This window comes from Heloderma suspectum, chromosome 2 (genome assembly GCF_057233095.1).
Source record: "Heloderma suspectum isolate Gila_16-S chromosome 2, 16-S_ref, whole genome shotgun sequence".
Lineage (NCBI taxonomy): Eukaryota > Metazoa > Chordata > Lepidosauria > Squamata > Helodermatidae > Heloderma > Heloderma suspectum.
Genome location: NC_139459.1, coordinates 160,338,655 through 160,357,375, shown reverse-complemented (window position 1 = coordinate 160,357,375; position 18,721 = coordinate 160,338,655). Strand labels below are relative to the sequence as shown.

Below are 18,721 nucleotides of genomic sequence, written 5' to 3'. Positions count from 1 at the left end.
CGTTGTTTGTCTGAAGAGATTTTTGTTAAGAAATAGTTTGTGTCTTTTGTTATTTGTACTGGTGCCATACCATTATGCAGGTATTTTTGGAGCCTGGCTTTGCCACCCACAGCAGTTGTGTGGGTGGGCTCGTTTCTCTTGAGTTGTCATTGGACTCTATGCCTTCTGTGACATACAGAATACCACCACCCACAATTTGCCCCTTCCTGTCCTCCTTACAGAGTTTAGAACCACAGATAACCATATACCATTGGTTCCCTCCATTCCACCAGGTTACTGTTATGCCCAGTGCAGCTGTGCTCATTTAAAATGAGGCATTCCTGCTCCCCACTTTGTGGCTTAGGGACTTCTGGTGTTAAAAGTGGCCCTCTTCATATAAGTTGCATTCTTCTTTGAATGTCTTTATTATGTGTATTTTCCCCTGCAGCCCTTTGACTTCTCCGAGCAGCTCTCACATCTTATACTGTATGCTCACTTCCTACTTCTACTCTGTCCTCCATTGGAAGAACTGGAACATTTTGACCCTCCTCTCCTAGGAAAGATATGTCTTGAACCCAGATGCTGCTCCCCAGCTTCAGACTACTTTCCCCTAGATCTGTTTAACAGCTTCTCTGTAACCTTTTTTGTATTAATCACCAGCAGTCTAGCTCCATTTCAGTTCAAAAGGGACCATAATTTTTGTATAGGCTTGGCTTGTTCCAAAACATTCCTCAGCGCTTACCAAATCCAAATCCTTCCTCCCGACACTTCCATCTCATCTACACATGGAGCCCATTGTAATCTTTGGGGGATTAAGCATTGGCGTGGATGCCCTGGTTCATATGTTCCATGTGAATTAAATCAGGCTGTTCCATGTGAAGTATTTAAGTATATGGCCTATGACTGTCCTACTTTTTGAGGAAAGACTAACTGCTCTACAGTGTATTTATGCTGAAGTTGCTGAGCTACTACAGGGACTATAAGGGGTGTTATATTTGTTACCCCAGGAAGTTTACAAACAGGCCACTCAATACGTTTCTGTGTCACTGGTGCTGCTCGACTGTCCTGATTGTCCCCATACATAGACTCATTCCAGGCATGGGCCACCTGAGTGTACTGCACATCACCTTTAGCTAGGATCAGCCTGCCATGAGAGAGCTCACTTAACTTGACCCCTCATATACCTAATTAGTCATATTCAAATTAGGAAAAAACCCGGTCTTTTAAAACCGATAACTGGATTTTTAAGACGAGTTCAATTTTTTATATATTCAATTTTTTTAATCTCTGCCATTATAGAATCATAGAATAATAGGGTTGGAAGGGGCCTACAAGGCCATCGAGTCCAACCCCCTGCTCAATGCAGGAATCCAAGTCAGAGCATCCCTGACAAATGGCTGTCCAGCCTCGTCTTGAAGGCCTCCAGTGTGGGAGAGCCCACCACCTCCCCAGGTAATTGGTTCCATTGTCGTATTGCTCTGACACTCAGGAAGTTTTTCCTGATGTTCAGCCGGAATCTGGCTTCCTGTCACTTGAGCCCATTATTCCGTGTCCTGCGCTCTGGGATGATCAAGAAGAGATCCTGGCCTTCTTCTCTGTGACAACCTTTCAAGTACTTGGAGAGTGCTATCATATCTCCCCTCAGTCCTCTTTTCTCAAGGCTAAACATGCCCAGTTCTTTCAGTCTCTCTTCATAGGGCTTATCAGTTAGACATGTGAAAACTAGGCATTCTCCGAATTAGTTTGTGATTGTCTCACACGCTACAGTGAGGTACCTATTAATTCCATTGTTTGTTCCATTAATTCTTCCCGAAGTGAAAACTGAACTCTAAATATTAAGTTTTCTTTCTCCTTTCCTGGCAGCAGTTACAGTTCTTGCATCATCAAACGGTTATGGCGGCGGCGGCAGCACAAACAGCTCAGCTACATCATCATCATTCAGGCACCTAGGCAAAAAGTAAAAAAGAAGCGAAGCACCTCAGTGCTGCCAAAATCCTAAAACTTCCATTTGTTATCTATGTATGTATATTTATATTTATAGGATTTTAAAAAAATAAAATGGGTTTTCTGGAGAACTTGAATTTGGGGTTACACTGAGGCATGCAAACGCTACATGGCAACCAACTAATCCTGTGCCACAGTTTTTAAAAGCAAAAATAAGATTGGTGTTTGTACAGAAGCCTACATATTTTAAGATGTAATTTACCTATCCAGCAGCAAGCTGGAATGATATTTTGAAATAACAGAACTTCATAAATGTAGTATTCATTTATTTGAGATAATGAGTTTGTGCGCACTGCAGCAAATACACTTTTTACAAAACTACTTTAAGAAGGCTATTTGTTTATGTTTCTTTTATACTTTTCACCACTTTATCCATTAGTTTCTTCACTTCTTTGTGTCGTGCTGTTGCCCGGCTGATACAGTCTTGAAATTTTGCTCCTGTTAAAGCACTTCCTCCTTATAAGGAAACAAAAAAACCCCAATGAATTTACCATTGGCTGTTCCTTTCAAGCTGCTACCCTGTTATACTAACATTTCTATCATTTAACCAATTTTACAATATTTTCATTATAGTACATTTAAGATCCACACACTCATGATTGAAGTTTTTTTGCATAGTACAGTTCCATGGTGTGTGTGGGTGGGTGTGTGTGTGTTTTTAGTGTGGCATGACGTTTATAATTAAGTACTATTTAAAATGGAGATGGAGATATATAAAAATGAAAGATCTAATTTGTGAAGGTCAAAGCGCTCTAATTTATTTGTAGTAATTAGACACAGTACCTGGCTTATAAACAGAACACAGTTTGCCTTCTTCATCAGTTACAATGGTTAGAGTCCCAGTTGCCAAGTCTTCCTCTTCTGCAGTTGGGTCAACAATCACTAACATGCTTTTGGAGACACAAAAATCCAACAGTGCAGTGATTTTATATAAAAGCATAGACATCATATTTTCAAGATACAGTAATTGCATAGGAATTTACTTTGGGTTAACCCAGTCCAGTAGCTGTGCTGTGCACAGACCGAGCTGCACCAATTCACTAGACAGTAAAATGTATGAGAACAAAAACAAGACATCAGAACTGCTCCTTTGCTTATTCATATGCTCCCTGGAATAAGTATGTTGAAGTAACAATTACTAGCACAAATATCAAATGGACTCATTTTGGAATAAAGCCAGGCTCTTATAAAAGAATGACCCAAAGAACCAATAGCTCACTCTAGTATTTTCAGACAGTGAGAACTCCTTCAATCTATCCCTGAATTACCTGAGCGTCAAGCTGACACGCTCAGGAAAAAGAGCGCCAGAACAGGTGGAGGAAGACTACCACAGTAACTCCCCCACACCCAATATTCTGCACGGTCCCTCTCCACATTGATATGAATTTATTCTCTCCACACAATATTATTAGGGTGTGTTCATCATCACTTACACATCAGGGGCTATTAGGAAACTCTGTAGGGCCTCACTTACTCAAATAACACAAATGATGTAGCCACTGGTTGCTTTTTAATAGTCAAAGGGATCTTCTTCTTCAAGTTAACTTCTGCTAAACCAGTTTCTTCGTTTACAGTAACGACAGGCAACTGCACTGAAATAAGAGCAAGTAGTGAGAAAGTATGGCTGGGCTCCTTTTTACATGGATGTTTCCAGATGAGCAAAGGAGGAATGGGAAATTCCAGAAGCAATAAGAAAATAAAGGAAAGTCGTGTGCAGGACCATGCTTCTGATTTAAAAGTATGTGTAACATGGAAATCCTTGGCTACTGTGTATCTCTATTACTAGCTTCTGACACTGAAGTGTAAAGCAAGGTGTTTCATCGCTTAGACTAAATGAGAATGTTCTGTTGAAGGAAAGGTACGACAGTGCACAGTGCAAGAGAATTTAGCATTATCACTTCAGAATGATTTTCTTTGGGATTTTTGTTTTCTCTCTCTTGGTAATGGAATATTATTCTTATAAGACTCAGAATACAAATTTAAACAATTATCAAACAGGCTGGCTTCATGTGAAAGCCCAATGCTTTTGGTTCTGTGCCAACTCAATTTAGCGTGTTGAATTAAAGGTGTGCAGGAGTTGCATAAATATTAAAGATATTAATGATTATATATAAAACTGCCTTGCTGGATCAAACCAAGGGTCCACCTATGCATCTCAGTGCTCATCACCATATTGTCAGGTAATGTATCCCATAATTATGGATTGTGAGACGAATACATGTATCAAGAAAATTCTGTGAATACATTTTATGTGTGAGAGATCTGTATAAAGTCCAGACTGCCCCCTGATAGAAAGTAGGCAGTGGCAAAACCAAACCCACACCATTAAGAACAGAGGCTATGTTTAGGGAAACAGCTGTAGGAAACGGGGAAAAGAATAATTCAGTGATCAATGAATGAATCTTAACCCTGGTGTACTGGGAAGAAATAAAAGTGATTGAACCATAGCTTTATTACAATGCAAATTTCAAAGTTAAGGATTCGTGCTTTTCAAATGTAGCTAGAGCAAAAATGAAGCAATAGCTGAAGCATTCCTTTTCAGTGGGCAGAGAAATTCACAGAAAAGGGAGGGAAGGAGTCTGTTGTGTGCTTTAAGGGTTCCTAAGGAGAGATGCAGAAAGTCTCTTGCCTCCAGTTCTTCGAGCTTCTTGACTGGGATGGGGGTAAATCTTTTCACTTCTTGTCTCCATCAAGATACTGGTTTATAAGGAAGGAGAGTTGCTCTCAAATGGTTGATACCACATTACGTTTCAAGGGGCCATTGGCATGCAGCTTCCTGGTTGTCATCTCCTTCTTTTGGTGGACACGCCTTATTTATTCCTGCTGGATGGGTGGGCCTACTATGGACCGGTGGTGGTAATAGTGGCACTTTGATAAAGGCTGGGTGGCCACCTTTGTAACTAGTGTAGAGTGGTGCTGCTTTGAGGTATTGTGGGCAATTATAGTGACAGCCACCCAACGTTCAAGGAGCACCGGAAAAAGGCCCAGAGCAGCAACGTCAGCTGTGGTGGGCCCTCAGTAGTTACCTAAGCATGCTGACTTCTGGCAACATACCTCTACTAGCCACTGTTCTGGCCTCTGTAGAGAATCTTGCTTCATACATTTTAGAACACTCAATGGCATTAGTGTCTGGCTTTCCACCAATTCATATGCAACTATTTATTTAAATTTGCAAATACAATAAGGCAACTTACCATTTTTTAAAGCTGCTAAGAAAGCACACATACAGGCATCCAGAAGGTTTCCATCGTAGTCTAAGCATATAATGTCACAATACAGAACCCAAACAATCTAAGGAAATAAGGTCTACTGATGTAAATATTGAAAAAGCTTCTAAAAAGGCACCACAACTAAGTTCTGAAATATATTTGTGAGAGCTGCATTCCTTCGCATCACCTTCCCACAGACTGTCTGTTATAAGTTAAAACTATTTAAGTTGACACACCCATGCTTAAATAGACTCATTTTCCCACAATGATAAAAGGGACTGGCAGCTTAGTCCCAAGTTTTGGCGTGCCAATCTACAAACATGTATAGTGAAGTGTAACTACAGCTACAGTAGCCCACTGTTGCAAAATCACCTTACCCTAGTAGTACAAACACTACTAAAATGATATCAGAACCAGATCTGCTACTGCAAGCGTTTCGGAGTGTGGTTAAAGCCAGCTTAAACATTTAGTACTCTAAACTGTTTGTTGTTTATTCGGTCAGTCGCTTCCGACTCTTCGAGACTTCATGGACCAGCCCACGCCAAAGCAATGCCAAACTTAGTATTCAGATATATGTACCTGGGCTCTCTAGATACCTATGAGTATACCTTAGGGAATGCCCTACGCCAGCCTTCCCCACCCACATGCTGTCCACATGTTTTGGACTGCCATCAGTATGTATTTTTGAAAATAAGAAAAGCTGGACAGAAAAAACTTCACATCAAGCAGAAATAAAGCAATATGCCAAAACCTGCACTGTGACAGAGGTTGAGCACAGAACTGAGAAACCCAATATCCCCTTATGAACTAAAAAAACTACAGCACTTCAGAGTACAAAGGGTAATTCGATATTCACAATGGGCTGGACCCAGATTTAGGCACATGCAACTGGGCTGGCTTCCCTGCCCCCTCCTCCCCACCATAACCAAGTGAAGGAGTGCTCACTTGTAGAAAAAGACTCCTCGAGAGTGAAGTCCTCATAAGCAAGGCCCTTGTGGGTAGGACTTTTGCCAGAGGGCCTGTGTGGTGAACAACAGCTGACTCCTGGGTGGGGCTCTAGGAGCTCAGACTATAAGCCTTCAGTTTCAGTCTAGCCATTGCTGGAATGATGACCTACTTTTACCTCCAGTATCCCTGACCTTGCCTTGTGACTGAACCTCTGTGCTACTGACCTCTGGACTCCTGCTTGATTCTGCTTTTTGGATTGTGTTTGACTGCTCACCTGTGTTTTGACCTTGGCTATGCCTCAGGCATTTCTTTTGGAAATCATACTTTTGCCTGGTAATACTGCGCCCTTGACCATTGCCTGTTTACTGATTACTTCTGCCTTGAATTGCTCTCTTACTGTATTGATACCTGTGCTTGACCATTTGCCTGTTTATTGACTTGCTTTTGGATTGCCCCTTACTTTGGCCTACCACTGAGCCTGATCAAGCCACAGTAGGACATCTGATTACAATGGGGGAATCTGGAAACTGGAGGCAATACTAATAATATTAGTATTAGTATAATTAGTATTTTTTCTAATATAAACTAAGTTTTCCCCATTATGTTTAACTTATTAAATATAATAATCCCGGATCAATGCATTGTTTTCCCTAGTACCCAGTCACATCCTGAAATGTTCCAAAGTCCTGCATAGCACAGGCTTTCCAGTCTAATACTAGGACTAGGATAAAATATCATCATAATTAGTCATTTTATCCATATTTCTCCAGCGCATATAATCTTGTAAAATAGCATTTCAATTTTTCCATGTATGCTAGAACCAAACTGGCTGGTCCAGGGGTGTCCAAACACTCTCTGATTAAAACTCACTGTAGAGACTGAGCCTTTACTTACCTTCCCGTCTACAATGCAGAGATCTTCTTTCAGTAATACCTGTGAACTAAAACAGGGACACAGTGAAGAGGAAAATCCAGTTATTCTTACCATTTTTATTTAAATATTAAAACGTATTTTTCTTACTTTTCAATCACATCTGCAATAAACTGACTAGCTGCCTGAGCCTCTTCCCCTGGAGGTCCAGGTCGAAATCTTGATGAGCAGAGTGGAGGAAGATCCACATTAGGAACTGAGGGGTGGGGGAAATAAATTATTATGAATCAAGCTAAGCAAAAACATTAATAGAAGTAATCTAGTAGAATACACATTCCTCAATATAATTATTTCAGATATTTATATGCTGCCTTTAAGGGCAAAACGCTCTCAAGGTGTCTTCCTCCAAGCCCACTTTTGCACACCCAACCACCAAGAAAAAGAATGGGGGGAAAGAGACTCATGTCTGTCTGGTAAACTGAGGGGAAGGGGTATCACAGGGCAGTGGGGGGCAGTAGGAAGGGCAGCAGTATGCTAGCTTGGGGTCAGGAAAGCCAAGTGAAAGCCAGCTAGAGGACCTGAGGGGTTGGCGAGGGTCATGTGCTTGTATGTCTCAATGGGTGGGGACTGTATGTATGTGAGAAAGAGATGGGGAGAGAATGAGTCTGGGGGGATTTTGGAGGAATCCTGAAAAAAGTGAGTGGTTTTTTGTGTGCTTGCAGTCAGGAGAAGGGCGGGACATGATAAATTCATGGGGTGCTTGTGTGTGTGTGTGAGTGAATGGATGGAGACTGGCTGGGGGTGTGAAAACGATGTATGTGTGTGCGTGCATGTGAGACAGAGAGACAGAGCATGTGTATGGGTGGGGATCCAGGGTGAGAGTGTATGTATGGATGGTGAGGCAGAGTGAGAGATAAAAAGAGATGTGGGGGAATGAGTTGGCTGGCACAGAGGGTTGGGGAAGAAAAAGTTTGCCTTCTGTGAAATAGGTTTTTGTTGGTGCTGAAAACTTTGGGTTCAAAGAACTTGTTTAGTGGGTTGACACTCTGACCGCACCTCTGCCTTATACTCATTCTTTTGGGGAGGTTACTTGCCCTTTGTGACTAACTGCACCTCCCACGATAACTGTTTTGTGGTGGTACCCACGGCCATTTCCCAAATTGCCATATCTGCCCACAGGCCCAAAAAGGTTGCCTACCCCCAGTTAAACAAAAGTCAGACCAACTCTCTTTACATCTTCATTCTCTGAAATGTAAGACGTTGAGGTGCCGAGGTTATGAACTTAGGGGTTTTTTTTAATTGGGAAAGAAATTATGGATGTGAGTCCTTGCACTGGAAATATTTGATGACTTGATGAAGCCCTCATTATATTGGACTGAATAAATGACATTTAAGAATGTTGTGTCTGTCCATTCTATCTCTACCGCCTGCCCCCCTTTTTAAGGCTGTATGCTATTTTTGTACCTAGCACATATTTTTTTACTAATGCTTTATCTGTACTTTTAAAAAAAAAATCTGCAAATTAAGTGTAAAAAGAAGCTCAAGGAGCAGCAACCCAAAGACATAAAAAAAACCCCAAAGAAATAACTGAAACACTTGAGGAGAAAGAGGCCATCAAGGGATGAAAGGACAAAGAGGTAAGTAAGTTCTCTGATATGTCCTTGCTTTTTCAGCAGTATATTTAAAAACATGTTCAGTGGACAGAGTGTTAGGACATGGAGTGGGTGAACTGGATAGAAGTCTTCACTCATGCGGGGGATCATTGCAAGCCCTTGAGGCTGACATGCCCCATTTTTTTCTTTACAACAAAATTTGTTTAGGAGGGAAGGACATAGAGCTATCCATCTGGAAGCACCCACTGTTTTGATATAAGATACTTCTCTAGCATAGAACTAATACAACCCAGTGCAGCATTTCCATTTTAGAAGACTAGTTCCCTAAAGCTGCAATCCTACACACCTGGAAGTACATCGCACTGAACTTGATCGGACTTCTAAGTAGGCATTCTTTATTATTCATTACATTTATATCCCACCTTGCATTGGATTATGCTGACAGTGCAAGATAATTCTTGTAACTTGTAAGAATCATGATAAATATGCTGATTAGATTGAAAATATGCTTTCAGAATAAAGTTCTGAACTGTTAGGAGTACCATGAATTCTAATGCAATTACTTGATCTCTGAAATACCACTAATTCTAACCACTATAAAAAAATCAATACATTCACTGAAAAATGAAGAAACTTTACCAATATATCCTTTGTTACTGGAATCAACAGGGGGTGCTGCAAATTCCTGTATGCAAGGTGTTGGGGAGGCGGGGAGAACATAAACATTGGAAGAATTTTAGGAATGTTATTTCTAGAACCTTTGAAGACATACAGCTCGACTTCTGATTTCCACCTACTAATTGCAGGGAGGCTGTGGAATTCTGAACAGGTACTTGAAGGCAGCTTTGGTATCAATGAGGGTGAACAAGCTGAAGCTTAATCCAGACAAGACAAAAGTCCTTTGAGTGGAGAATTCTGCTGATCTGGATAGGGGGATTTAACTGGTTTTGCACTCCCCAATTAAGAAACAAGTGCATAGCTTGGGGGTTCTTCTTGCTGACTGTGGAAGTAGAGGTGGCAGCAGTAGCCAGGACTGCCTTTTGTCAACTTAAGTTGGTATGTCTGACCCTATCTAGGGTACACGGACTTGGCCTCAGTTATGCATGCCCTAGTTACATCCAAACAGGACTACTGTAATATGCTCTACATGGGGCTGCCTTCAAAGAAGACTCAAACTTCAGCTGCTACAGAATGTGGCTGCTTAAGTCCTCACTGGGGCTAGACAATGCATTTCTGGATCTAATTCAAAATGCTGGTTTTGACCTTTAAAGCCCTAAACAGTTTGGATCCAAGTTATTTGAAGGACAACCTAAAACATATGAACCTACCTGTGTTTTAAGATAATATTCAGAGGCCCTGGTTACCGTCCTGTCACCAACATCAGTAAGGTTGACACTACAGCCAGGGCCTTTCCAGTGGTGACCACTACACTATGGAATTCCCTCCCAAGAGGTATGTGGCTGGCCTTATCTGTGGCTACTTTTAAGAGGGTTTTTTAAAACTTCCTGGCTTTTAAATGAAAATTGGAAAAAGCAATTTTATGGTATTTGCTGATGTATCCACCAGCATTTTGAAACTATTTAACTGAATCTGATTTTATTGAAAATAGTTTGTATTTAATATGATTTATTATGTTTATTGTATTGTTTTCATGTGATAAGCTACTTTTAGGAAGACTAGAAAAGTTTCTACAAAATCTATTAAATAAGTCATGTCCCCTGCCATCAACAGAGCAAGTCAGAGAAAAAAATGCTAAAGTCCAACTGGCTTCATAAGGACTGTGTAACCTGAAGCTACATTAAGTTAGAAAAAAACTCTTCTATTCATGAACCTACCGCCTTTATGCCGCATATCACTGTAGTATTTCCTAGCTTCACAAGGGCGGAGCCATCTGCAGTTGTAATTGAACCTGAGGAGAGAAAGAATGCTTCATAAAATCTAAGCTTTCTACCAAGAAAATATATTTGCAGACCAGGCTAACAACCCTGTGACTGCTTACAGAATAAGGGGCACTGGTTACATACAGGTTATAAGCTTTTCAGAATTCTCTGTGTCATTCAGGGTGCTGAAGTTCTAGAACATTTAAGAAATAAAACGGAAGGTTTATATTCTTTTGAACCTGCCTAAGCACAATTCTGCAAGAAGCCATATGATGGTCGTGAAATGAAGAAAATTAATAAATTTATTTTATAATCTAAATGTAGACACCATTTTCTTCCTTCCTATGTTTACAAATAATGCCTGTCACATATTTCTGAGATGTCCTGGTTTGGGCACTGAGATGAAACTTTCACCCAGATTATTTGATGGCCAAACTAGAAGGTAGGGAAAAAACTTGACAGATTTTGAGAGAAATAAATACTGAAAAAAGGACAGCTGAGGAAAGATAGAAAAGAGGGAGCAAGACAGACAACAGCAGTTATAGGAGTTCAAATTGACTGTAGAAACAGCTAATATAGGCTGAATTAAATGAACAGTAACACTTTAGCTGCAGGTCTGCAGACCTATGCTACCCACTGAACCAGAAAGATTTGAAAAGGAAACTGACATTGCATCCATACAGGTAGGCCTTATGGGCCCAGTCCAGCCAAAGCTAAGTACTTTGACATCACACCACTTTCAATGGAACAGCTAAGTTCTATGGAACTTAAAAGTGGAGATGCACTGTTTAATTGAGTTGGATCCAGCTATCCGCTCACTAAAGGAGGTGGGCAGAAGCTGACTTTTCTGTCCCTCCCGCTCCCCACCAGTCTTCCCAAATGCTCCTTGAGGGTCCGAGAACCCCGCTGGGTAGTGCAGTCTGAGGCTGATTTTCCTAAAACTCCCCCTTCTCTCTCAGCCTCCTGGCACAGTCCACCCCACTCGGCAAGATCCTCCAACTTCTGGGGAGCATTTGGGGGGAACTGGAGACTTGTGGGGAAAGGAGAGAGTGGAAGAGTCAGCTTCTGCCTGCCGCCTTCCATGGGCAGATATCTGGATCCAATCCAATATGTTTTAGGATTGCCAAATTTTAGTAATCACAATTAATACTGTAATAAATTTTAGATACAAATTATATAAATAGGCAGTATGTTATTTTTAGTATAGGGTAAATATATTCAGTTCAGTTTATTTAATTATGATCACAGGCCAGCCACTAGAAATACAAAATACAAAATCAAGCTGACAAATACAATACCAGCTGCAAGTGCAAAGCATACATAGCATGGCAGGTTCAAATCAAAACTAGGTTCAATTACAGTATCTATTAGTATCAGCTAATACTAAGATGAATTCTAATAAGATTTAACCATCTGATTCGTAACAGAACATGCCTGGGCACAGAATTTTGCCACCTTATAAGCAAGTTCATTAGTAGAGTCTGAGAGAAGACGAGAGGAGTAAAACTTATCAGATCTGCCTGGAAATTTTGTTAAAATTGACACAATATAATGGGAGTGAATGTCTTTATAGTATAAACGGTATACTATGATATCTTCAGCTGTTTCAACCATGCCCAATTGACAGGGGCATTGAAAGTAAGAGATTCGTGAGTATCTCCCTTCCAGAAGAGCTGATGGCAAAACATTAAAGCAAGCCAAAGTAAAGGCTCTTCGATAGTTAGGGGTTTCAAGAGCATGAAGGTAATCTGCAGGAAAGGTAAATATATTAAATCTGACAATATTGCAGTTAACATTAACCACTTAACCATACTTTTACACCTGTTGCCTCTTTACGTATCCTTAATTAAACGAGAATCTGTCTTGTGTCTTACCCTTCCTATCAATTCCCACAGAAAACATTCACCTACATACTGAAGACCACAACGTTTGGCATAGTTCACTCAGAAAACTATGAGCAACCCTCTAGCTGTTGTACACTACAACACTCACCTACATTGACAGTTGTAGTTCTGAATTCACCAAGGTCCCTTCCATCAGGCCGACAATTTTCTTTCTAAAGCAATTATCAATAATACTCTTAAGTCAGACCCACACAATTAATCTTACCTTGCAACAAAACAGCTTAACTAAACCAAACTCAAAGTTCAGTACGTAATAGGCCACTAAGTTGCTATGTCATGTGTGTGTGCATTATCTAAATACCGAAGTATCCTTTTACCAGAATTTTTATATTCGTATGCAGATCTGTGCAGATTTAATGTAGGCAACAATAGTCCATCATTGGTTAAAATCCAAAGCTTCACACATTCATGAAATTTACAATGAGAAAACGTCTGGCAGGAAGTCTTGCATCTAAAGAGGAACTTCTGTCTCCCACCGTTGACAATATTGAAATGCAATTGTAACTGTATAGCAATATCTATTCCTATATCAGTTATACAGACAACATGTGATTAGCCTAAAAGGTATTAACAGTTTTCATTTTATATGAAAAATGATGTACCTCATAAATTATGCAATTTTTGTTTTAAAACCAAACTTTACCCATTTCTAATGTTAATGTTTCGATACAATGCAGAAATAGAGCCAGGGTAAGAAGGAGTGTTTTGAACCTAGAGTTCTGATGATTTGTTAGGATGATATTATAAGATTTATTAACTTATTTATTTAAAAGATTAAGCTCCTTGTAGGGCACACTGCCCTCACACAAGTAAGCTTACATTATTACAAAAAATTAACATACAATTACATACGCCTGCACACACACACACACACACACACGCATGAGCAGCAGCTAACGATTTGAAAGGACTAAATGCAGACTGGAATGTGACTAGGGTTTTTTAAGCATCCAGCAGTGATGAGGCCACACATGTCTCCCTGGAGAGGGAGCGCCAGAGTTGTGGGGCCTCCACTGAGGAAGTCCTTTCCCTAGTACCCAGCCTAATGGTTCTTGCTGGTGAGCCAGAAAGTAGGGCCTCTGACACTGATCTTAACGCTTGGGCAAGCTCATTCAGGTGTAGGTGGTCTGTCAGAGAACATGGTCCCAAACCACTTATGGCTTTAAAGGCCAAAGCCAGCACCTGTAATTGGGCCTGGAACCTAACAGGCAGCCAGTGTAGTGCTTCTAGCTAGTATCAAGCGATTCATATACCACTTATCATATTTAAAAAAGCAGTTTACAAAGAAAGATTAAAATACACCATAAGAAATACAAAAACATTTCTATACAACATTTATAAAAACATTAAAACCAAGTACTAACAACCCTATAATTAACCAACTGGGCAGCACAATCAATCAGGGAAAGCCTGGTTAAAGAAATGGGTCTTTAATCAGTACCTAAAACACATCAATCCGTGCCTCCCAAATACCAGGGCTGGGATCTATAAGGTGGGCACCACCATGGAGAAGGTCCACTTCCAGGTGCCACAAGATAGCCACAAGCAAGGCCTCCTGCGATCTTAAGGGTCACACTGGTCGACAGTGAGGAAAGCAATCCGCCAGGTGACCTGGTCCCACACTATTCGGGACTTTACGTGCCACCAGGAAGACCATGTTCCTGGCTCAGTAGCTAACAGGCAGCCACTGCAGCTGATTCAACAGATGTGCAATATGTGCACAGCCAGGCACCCCACTCAGCATCCTGGCTGCTCCATTCTGCGCCAGCTGCGGCTTCCATAACAAGCACAAGGGCAGCCCCACATACAGCACCTTACAGTAATCTAAACATGAGGTTACCAATGCATGGACTACAGTGGCCACACTATCCCTGTCCATGAAAGGGCATCGCTAGCATACCAATTGGAGCTGCTAATAGGTCCTCCTCACCACAGAAGTCACTTTGGCCTCTCATGGCAATGACAGAAAAGGTAAGTAGTTTGGGGGGATGCTCCTGTATCTAAAGGAGTGCAACCCCATCTAGAACAGGCAAACTTCCCAATTCCCATACCTGGGAACCATCCACCCACAGAGGCTTTATCTTCTCAGGATTCAGTCTCAGTTTCTTGACCCTCATCCAACCCATCACTGCACCCATGCATAGGCTCTCCTGATTCAGATGTCACAAAGAAATAGAGCTGCATCAGCATGAAGGTGACATCTTGCTCCAAATCTCCTAATGACTGCCCTCAGTACCTTCATATAGTCGTTAAATAGCACTGGGGACAAGGTGCTGCCCTGTGCCCCCGCCCCGCCCCATAGCACAATTGCCAGGAAGCTGAAGCACAGTCCTCCCAATACTATTTTCTGGAACCGCCCCTGCAAGTAGGAATGAAATCACTGTAGAATACTGCCCCCAATTCCCAGCTTACGGAGACGATCTAAAAGAATACTCTGGACAAGGGTACCAAGAGAGATCAAGGAGGATCAACAACAGTGCACTCCTTCCATCTCTCTCCTACAAGTGATCATCCATCAGGCGACCAAATCCAGTTTTGTCCCAAAACAGAGGGTACTTGAACCCAGACTGAAATGGGTCAAGACTATTGGTGTCCTCCAAGAATCTCTACAAATGCCCAGCCACCACCCTGTCAAGCGCTTTGTCCAAAGGAGGCGTGTTTGTGACTAGGCTGTAATTAACCTCTGGATCCAGGGAAGGCCTTTTCAGGAGTGGGTGCACCACTGTCTCCTTCAAGGCGATGGGCGCCACTCCATCATGCGAAGACGCATCGATTACTGCCTGGATCCATTCAGCCAACCCTTCCCAGCTAGCGCGAACAAGTCAGAATGGGCAAGGGTTGAGAGAGCAGATTATAGGCCAAACAGCTACAAGCATTTGTCTACATCCTCAGGCCGCAAAAGCTGAAAATATGGCAAGTTGTAGTTTTAGAATTTTGCACTGAACTATGAGAGTCCCTTGTTTGTGAACTTCCCCCCAAAATGTACTTTAAATTTCTCCACTTAACAGTTTAGATTATGGAGAGAGAAAAAATCAATATATATGTAGAGATCTCCCTTTTGCTGATTGGGTAGAAATGTACATATTTTTGGGTGCATGAATCAATTTGTAGTAGTTGTAATTCTTCCCTTGCACCAACATGTTTAGTATGAGAGGACATGGAACCAGCCCTCCTTTCTCTTCAAGGCACAAGACAGAGCAGTCAACCTACTACTTGAGGGTGTTCTGCCTTGGCTCCTTTTCCAAATCAGCATGTAGAAAGGCTAGGACAATGTTGGCTGAGGTTGTCAATACTCCTTTATGCTTGAACCATCCACTGAACACCTTCCATGTGGCTTTGAATTATCTAGTTCATGCACTCTCTTCTGAAGGTCAAAAGCATATCCACCATAACCTTCTCATAAGCTTGTGCTGTCTCAAGTCACTCACTCAAGCTCTAGGCAGAGCTTGTTAGACAACAATTGGGTAGGCTGTTTCACAACAGGTACATCTCCACGAGGCCTGAAACCAGGCCCACCTAAGCCAGGAGGGACCCACTAAAATCACTTCCGTCTCTCTGGCCACAACCTGGAAGACAGCTTGGTCCAGGATCCATTCCCCTCCATCTGGGTCCTGTCAGCTTAGCCACTCAGTGGCTGTGCTGTAGATGCCATACACATGCTCTGCTAATGATTTGTCTTGGCCTAGTTGAGGAAGAGGACTGACTTCTTTATGAGAGAACCTCGTAACCCCCTCCCCTGTTCATTTACATGAGCTGTCACTGCCTTGCCTTGACCCTGGGACTGAAGATCAAGGCAGATCACCTTGAGTTCTAGCCAGTGATGGAAGAGGTAACACCTTATAGTGCAGCCCTGCCTTCTAGAACAACTGGGAGGAGCAAGTTATGCAAGGATACCCCTCCTCCACCGAAGGAAAAGGTATTGTTCGCACAATGAAGGCAATCACATTGTCTCCCCGGTATAAAGCAATGGAGTTGTAAAACTGACATGCAAGCAGCTTCTGGGCCAGTCAGCTACAATCCTAAGAGATTTCTGATATACAGTTCCCACAAGAGGCCAGTTCTGACACTTATCTCGCAATTTTTCTCCTTAAATACAGTGGGGGAGAGATACTGCACCATCCTGCCCACCAGGTATGCCTATTCTGGATATCTACTCATGGGAATAATATCTGAATGGGCCCTATGTATGGAAAACCTTACAAGAGTAAAACCTGAGCAGCATGATATGCTCCACCACACACACACACACAAACTGTACTCACTAAAAATCTTCTGTAATACTCCAAAGGTTCCACAGTTCTGAAACAAATTAAATTCAAAGTAAGGGCAAAAAGTTTTAAAAACAGACCATCCAAGTCTAACCTGGTGGGATAAAAAGCTGTTCCTAAGATATTTTTGTGCAGCAAAATAGAAATGGAAAATCTATGCATTCGAATATTCCATTACTATAAAGGTGCAAAGGTGGGTTCCACAATGTGACGGCACTATTGTTTAAAATAGTTTTTAAAAAGCATGGGAGAAACGTAAGGCAAACAAACGGCCAACCCACAGCCACGCGTGGATACTGCATTAAACGGCTCCACGTGATAGCTTGCGAGAGGACATTTGGATGTTGAACCTCGCTGTGGACACTGGGCGATTTCCAAACTTAACTGTGTGGGATGGTGCGGTGAAAACTGGAACCGCTTTAGAGGAGGGCAACAAAGATGACGGGGTGCGTGGAAAGTAAGTCCTGCGAGAAGAGGCTGAAGGAACTGGGGCTGTTTAGCTGAGAGGCGACGCGAGAGCGCCTCTTCGAATACCAGGCCTGCTCCTGCTGAACAGCCGGGTCTCTCGCGGGGCTACGTCGCGCGTCCAGGCCTGGCGAAGCCCCGGCTCGGGAAACGGGGTTGCGGCCTCGCGAGATGGAGCGCGCGGGAAAGCCTCCCCTCGCGAGGGCCGCGCGGGAACGGCGCGCCCCCATCACGACGAGGCCACCCGCCCTCCCCCTGAGCAGGCCCGTGCGAGTCCCGCGCGCCAGCTCAGGGCCCGGCGGCGCACGTGCGTGGACACAAGGCCGCCGCCGGCGAGAAACGGGCAACCGCGCCGGGCGCTGGTCCCGGCCGGACGGCCCCGCCGAGCTCCCAGCGTCGGGCGCGAGGGAAGGGAAGGGGAAACGCCTGGCCGCCCCGGCGCCTCACGGGAAGGCGGGGCCCGGCGGGTCGCCACTAACCTGAACCCGCCCGCGGCCATCGCCGCCGCCGGGAGCCGGCACCGTCTCTCTCGACTGGCTGGGATTCAGGCCGCCCAGCCGCAGAGGGCGCTACCGAGTCGAGACTGGGGTGAATTTAGAGTAAGCAAAAGGTCGAGGGCACGCACGCTGAACGTCTCGCAGCCATCACTCCGTCATAGACGTAAGAGCTAGACACAGAGATGAGAAAGCATAGAGTGCCCCACCTCATTGTCCGGATAAAGAACTTCCGGGTTTACATTAGAAGGCTTTTTTTCCTCACCTCCGGGGTGGAAGTGAAGGCTGCCCATAGAATTCAAGGGAGAGAGACAGGATTTCAGCATAGTTGCGATTGTACATGTCTCCCCCAAACAAAAGATAGAAAGAAGGACAGGAGTTTATACTCTCCCTTACTCTAGTCTGGTTTAAAGAGTGGTTTGATGGCAAACCACCCCGCTATAGTCTGCCAGCGCAAGCGGCGTCCCTCTAGAGGTCAGTAATGACCCGGTGCTTGCACAGGAGGAACCTTCCCTTTCCTTGTTTGTTTCATTTTTTTAAACAACTTTTTAAATGCCCTGCCAATGCAAATACAAACACCCATCCCTATTATACCCATAGTGCAGTTTGAAGGGCTGTGATTGAAGGCACGTGGCGCATGAGGGCCCTGCAGTGTAGCCCAATGTTAATATTGCAGATCAGAGGCTGAGCCGAGGTTACTTTGGATTTCCTGCAAAAATCCCCTTATACAAAATACTCCTCTGATTGCAGCAAAAATCAGTCCACTCAATCTGCCACTTCAGATTCACTCCCAGCCCAAATCAAACGGTGAACTGAATGCTGAAGTCTTGGACTCCACTGACTTCCATGAAGAAAGACACCGCTTAAAAAGAACAAAGCCCTTTTCCATTTTTAACAAGAAATGAGACCTGAGTCAGAAGAAACACGAGCTCTCGCCACTGTTGTTGCTGCCCACCCACAGGTGCGCTGAAATCTCCGGAGATGTCCGAAGGCAGCGGCCACTCCCGGCTTCCAACGCAGCTCGCTCCGCGCTCGCGTCTCCTCGTCACCGTGCTACGAGGGCCGCGCCCTGGCCGCTGGCGGCGTT

The 18,721-nt window shown here is 43.2% G+C and overlaps 2 protein-coding genes across 19 annotated transcripts in view; one reads left to right on the top strand and one right to left on the bottom strand.

Moving 5' to 3' along the window:
* The window catches only part of SUPT20H (SPT20 homolog, SAGA complex component), a 98,074-nt gene extending 93,645 nt beyond the window's left edge, over nucleotides 1-4,429 (top strand). For 3 of the 15 annotated variants that reach the window (XM_084835427.1, XM_084835428.1, XM_084835425.1), the window contains exons 25-26: nucleotides 1,843-1,998; nucleotides 3,558-3,972. In XM_084835427.1, the coding sequence (XP_084691553.1) occupies nucleotides 1,843-1,929 (87 nt within the window). In that variant the 3' untranslated portion in view covers nucleotides 1,930-1,998; nucleotides 3,558-3,972. Of the gene's footprint in view, nucleotides 1-1,842; nucleotides 1,999-3,557 lie in introns of those variants that run through there. The other 12 variants (XM_084835422.1, XM_084835421.1, XM_084835438.1 and 9 more) reach the window with 7 other exon arrangements.
* Nucleotides 1,245-18,691, bottom strand: EXOSC8 (exosome component 8). 4 transcript variants are annotated; one of them, XM_084835459.1, is made up of 13 exons: nucleotides 18,543-18,691; nucleotides 17,620-17,807; nucleotides 16,670-16,706; nucleotides 12,496-12,559; nucleotides 10,459-10,532; nucleotides 9,263-9,308; nucleotides 7,161-7,266; nucleotides 7,035-7,080; nucleotides 5,178-5,274; nucleotides 3,458-3,575; nucleotides 2,767-2,873; nucleotides 2,341-2,439; nucleotides 1,245-1,925 (listed from the first exon to the last, which is right to left on the bottom strand). In XM_084835459.1, exons 2-13 carry the CDS (start codon nucleotides 17,637-17,639, stop codon nucleotides 1,918-1,920), a joined length of 822 nt encoding a protein of 273 aa, XP_084691585.1. In that variant the 5' UTR covers nucleotides 17,640-17,807; nucleotides 18,543-18,691; the 3' UTR covers nucleotides 1,245-1,917. The 4 variants fall into 4 exon arrangements, with proteins under 4 accessions (XP_084691585.1, XP_084691584.1, XP_084691587.1 ...); XM_084835458.1 differs by lacking the exon at nucleotides 1,245-1,925 and having other exon boundaries at nucleotides 2,233-2,439; XM_084835461.1 differs by lacking the exons at nucleotides 1,245-1,925; nucleotides 9,263-9,308; nucleotides 17,620-17,807 and having other exon boundaries at nucleotides 2,233-2,439; nucleotides 12,500-12,559.
* Between the last annotated feature and the right edge of the window lie 30 nt (nucleotides 18,692-18,721).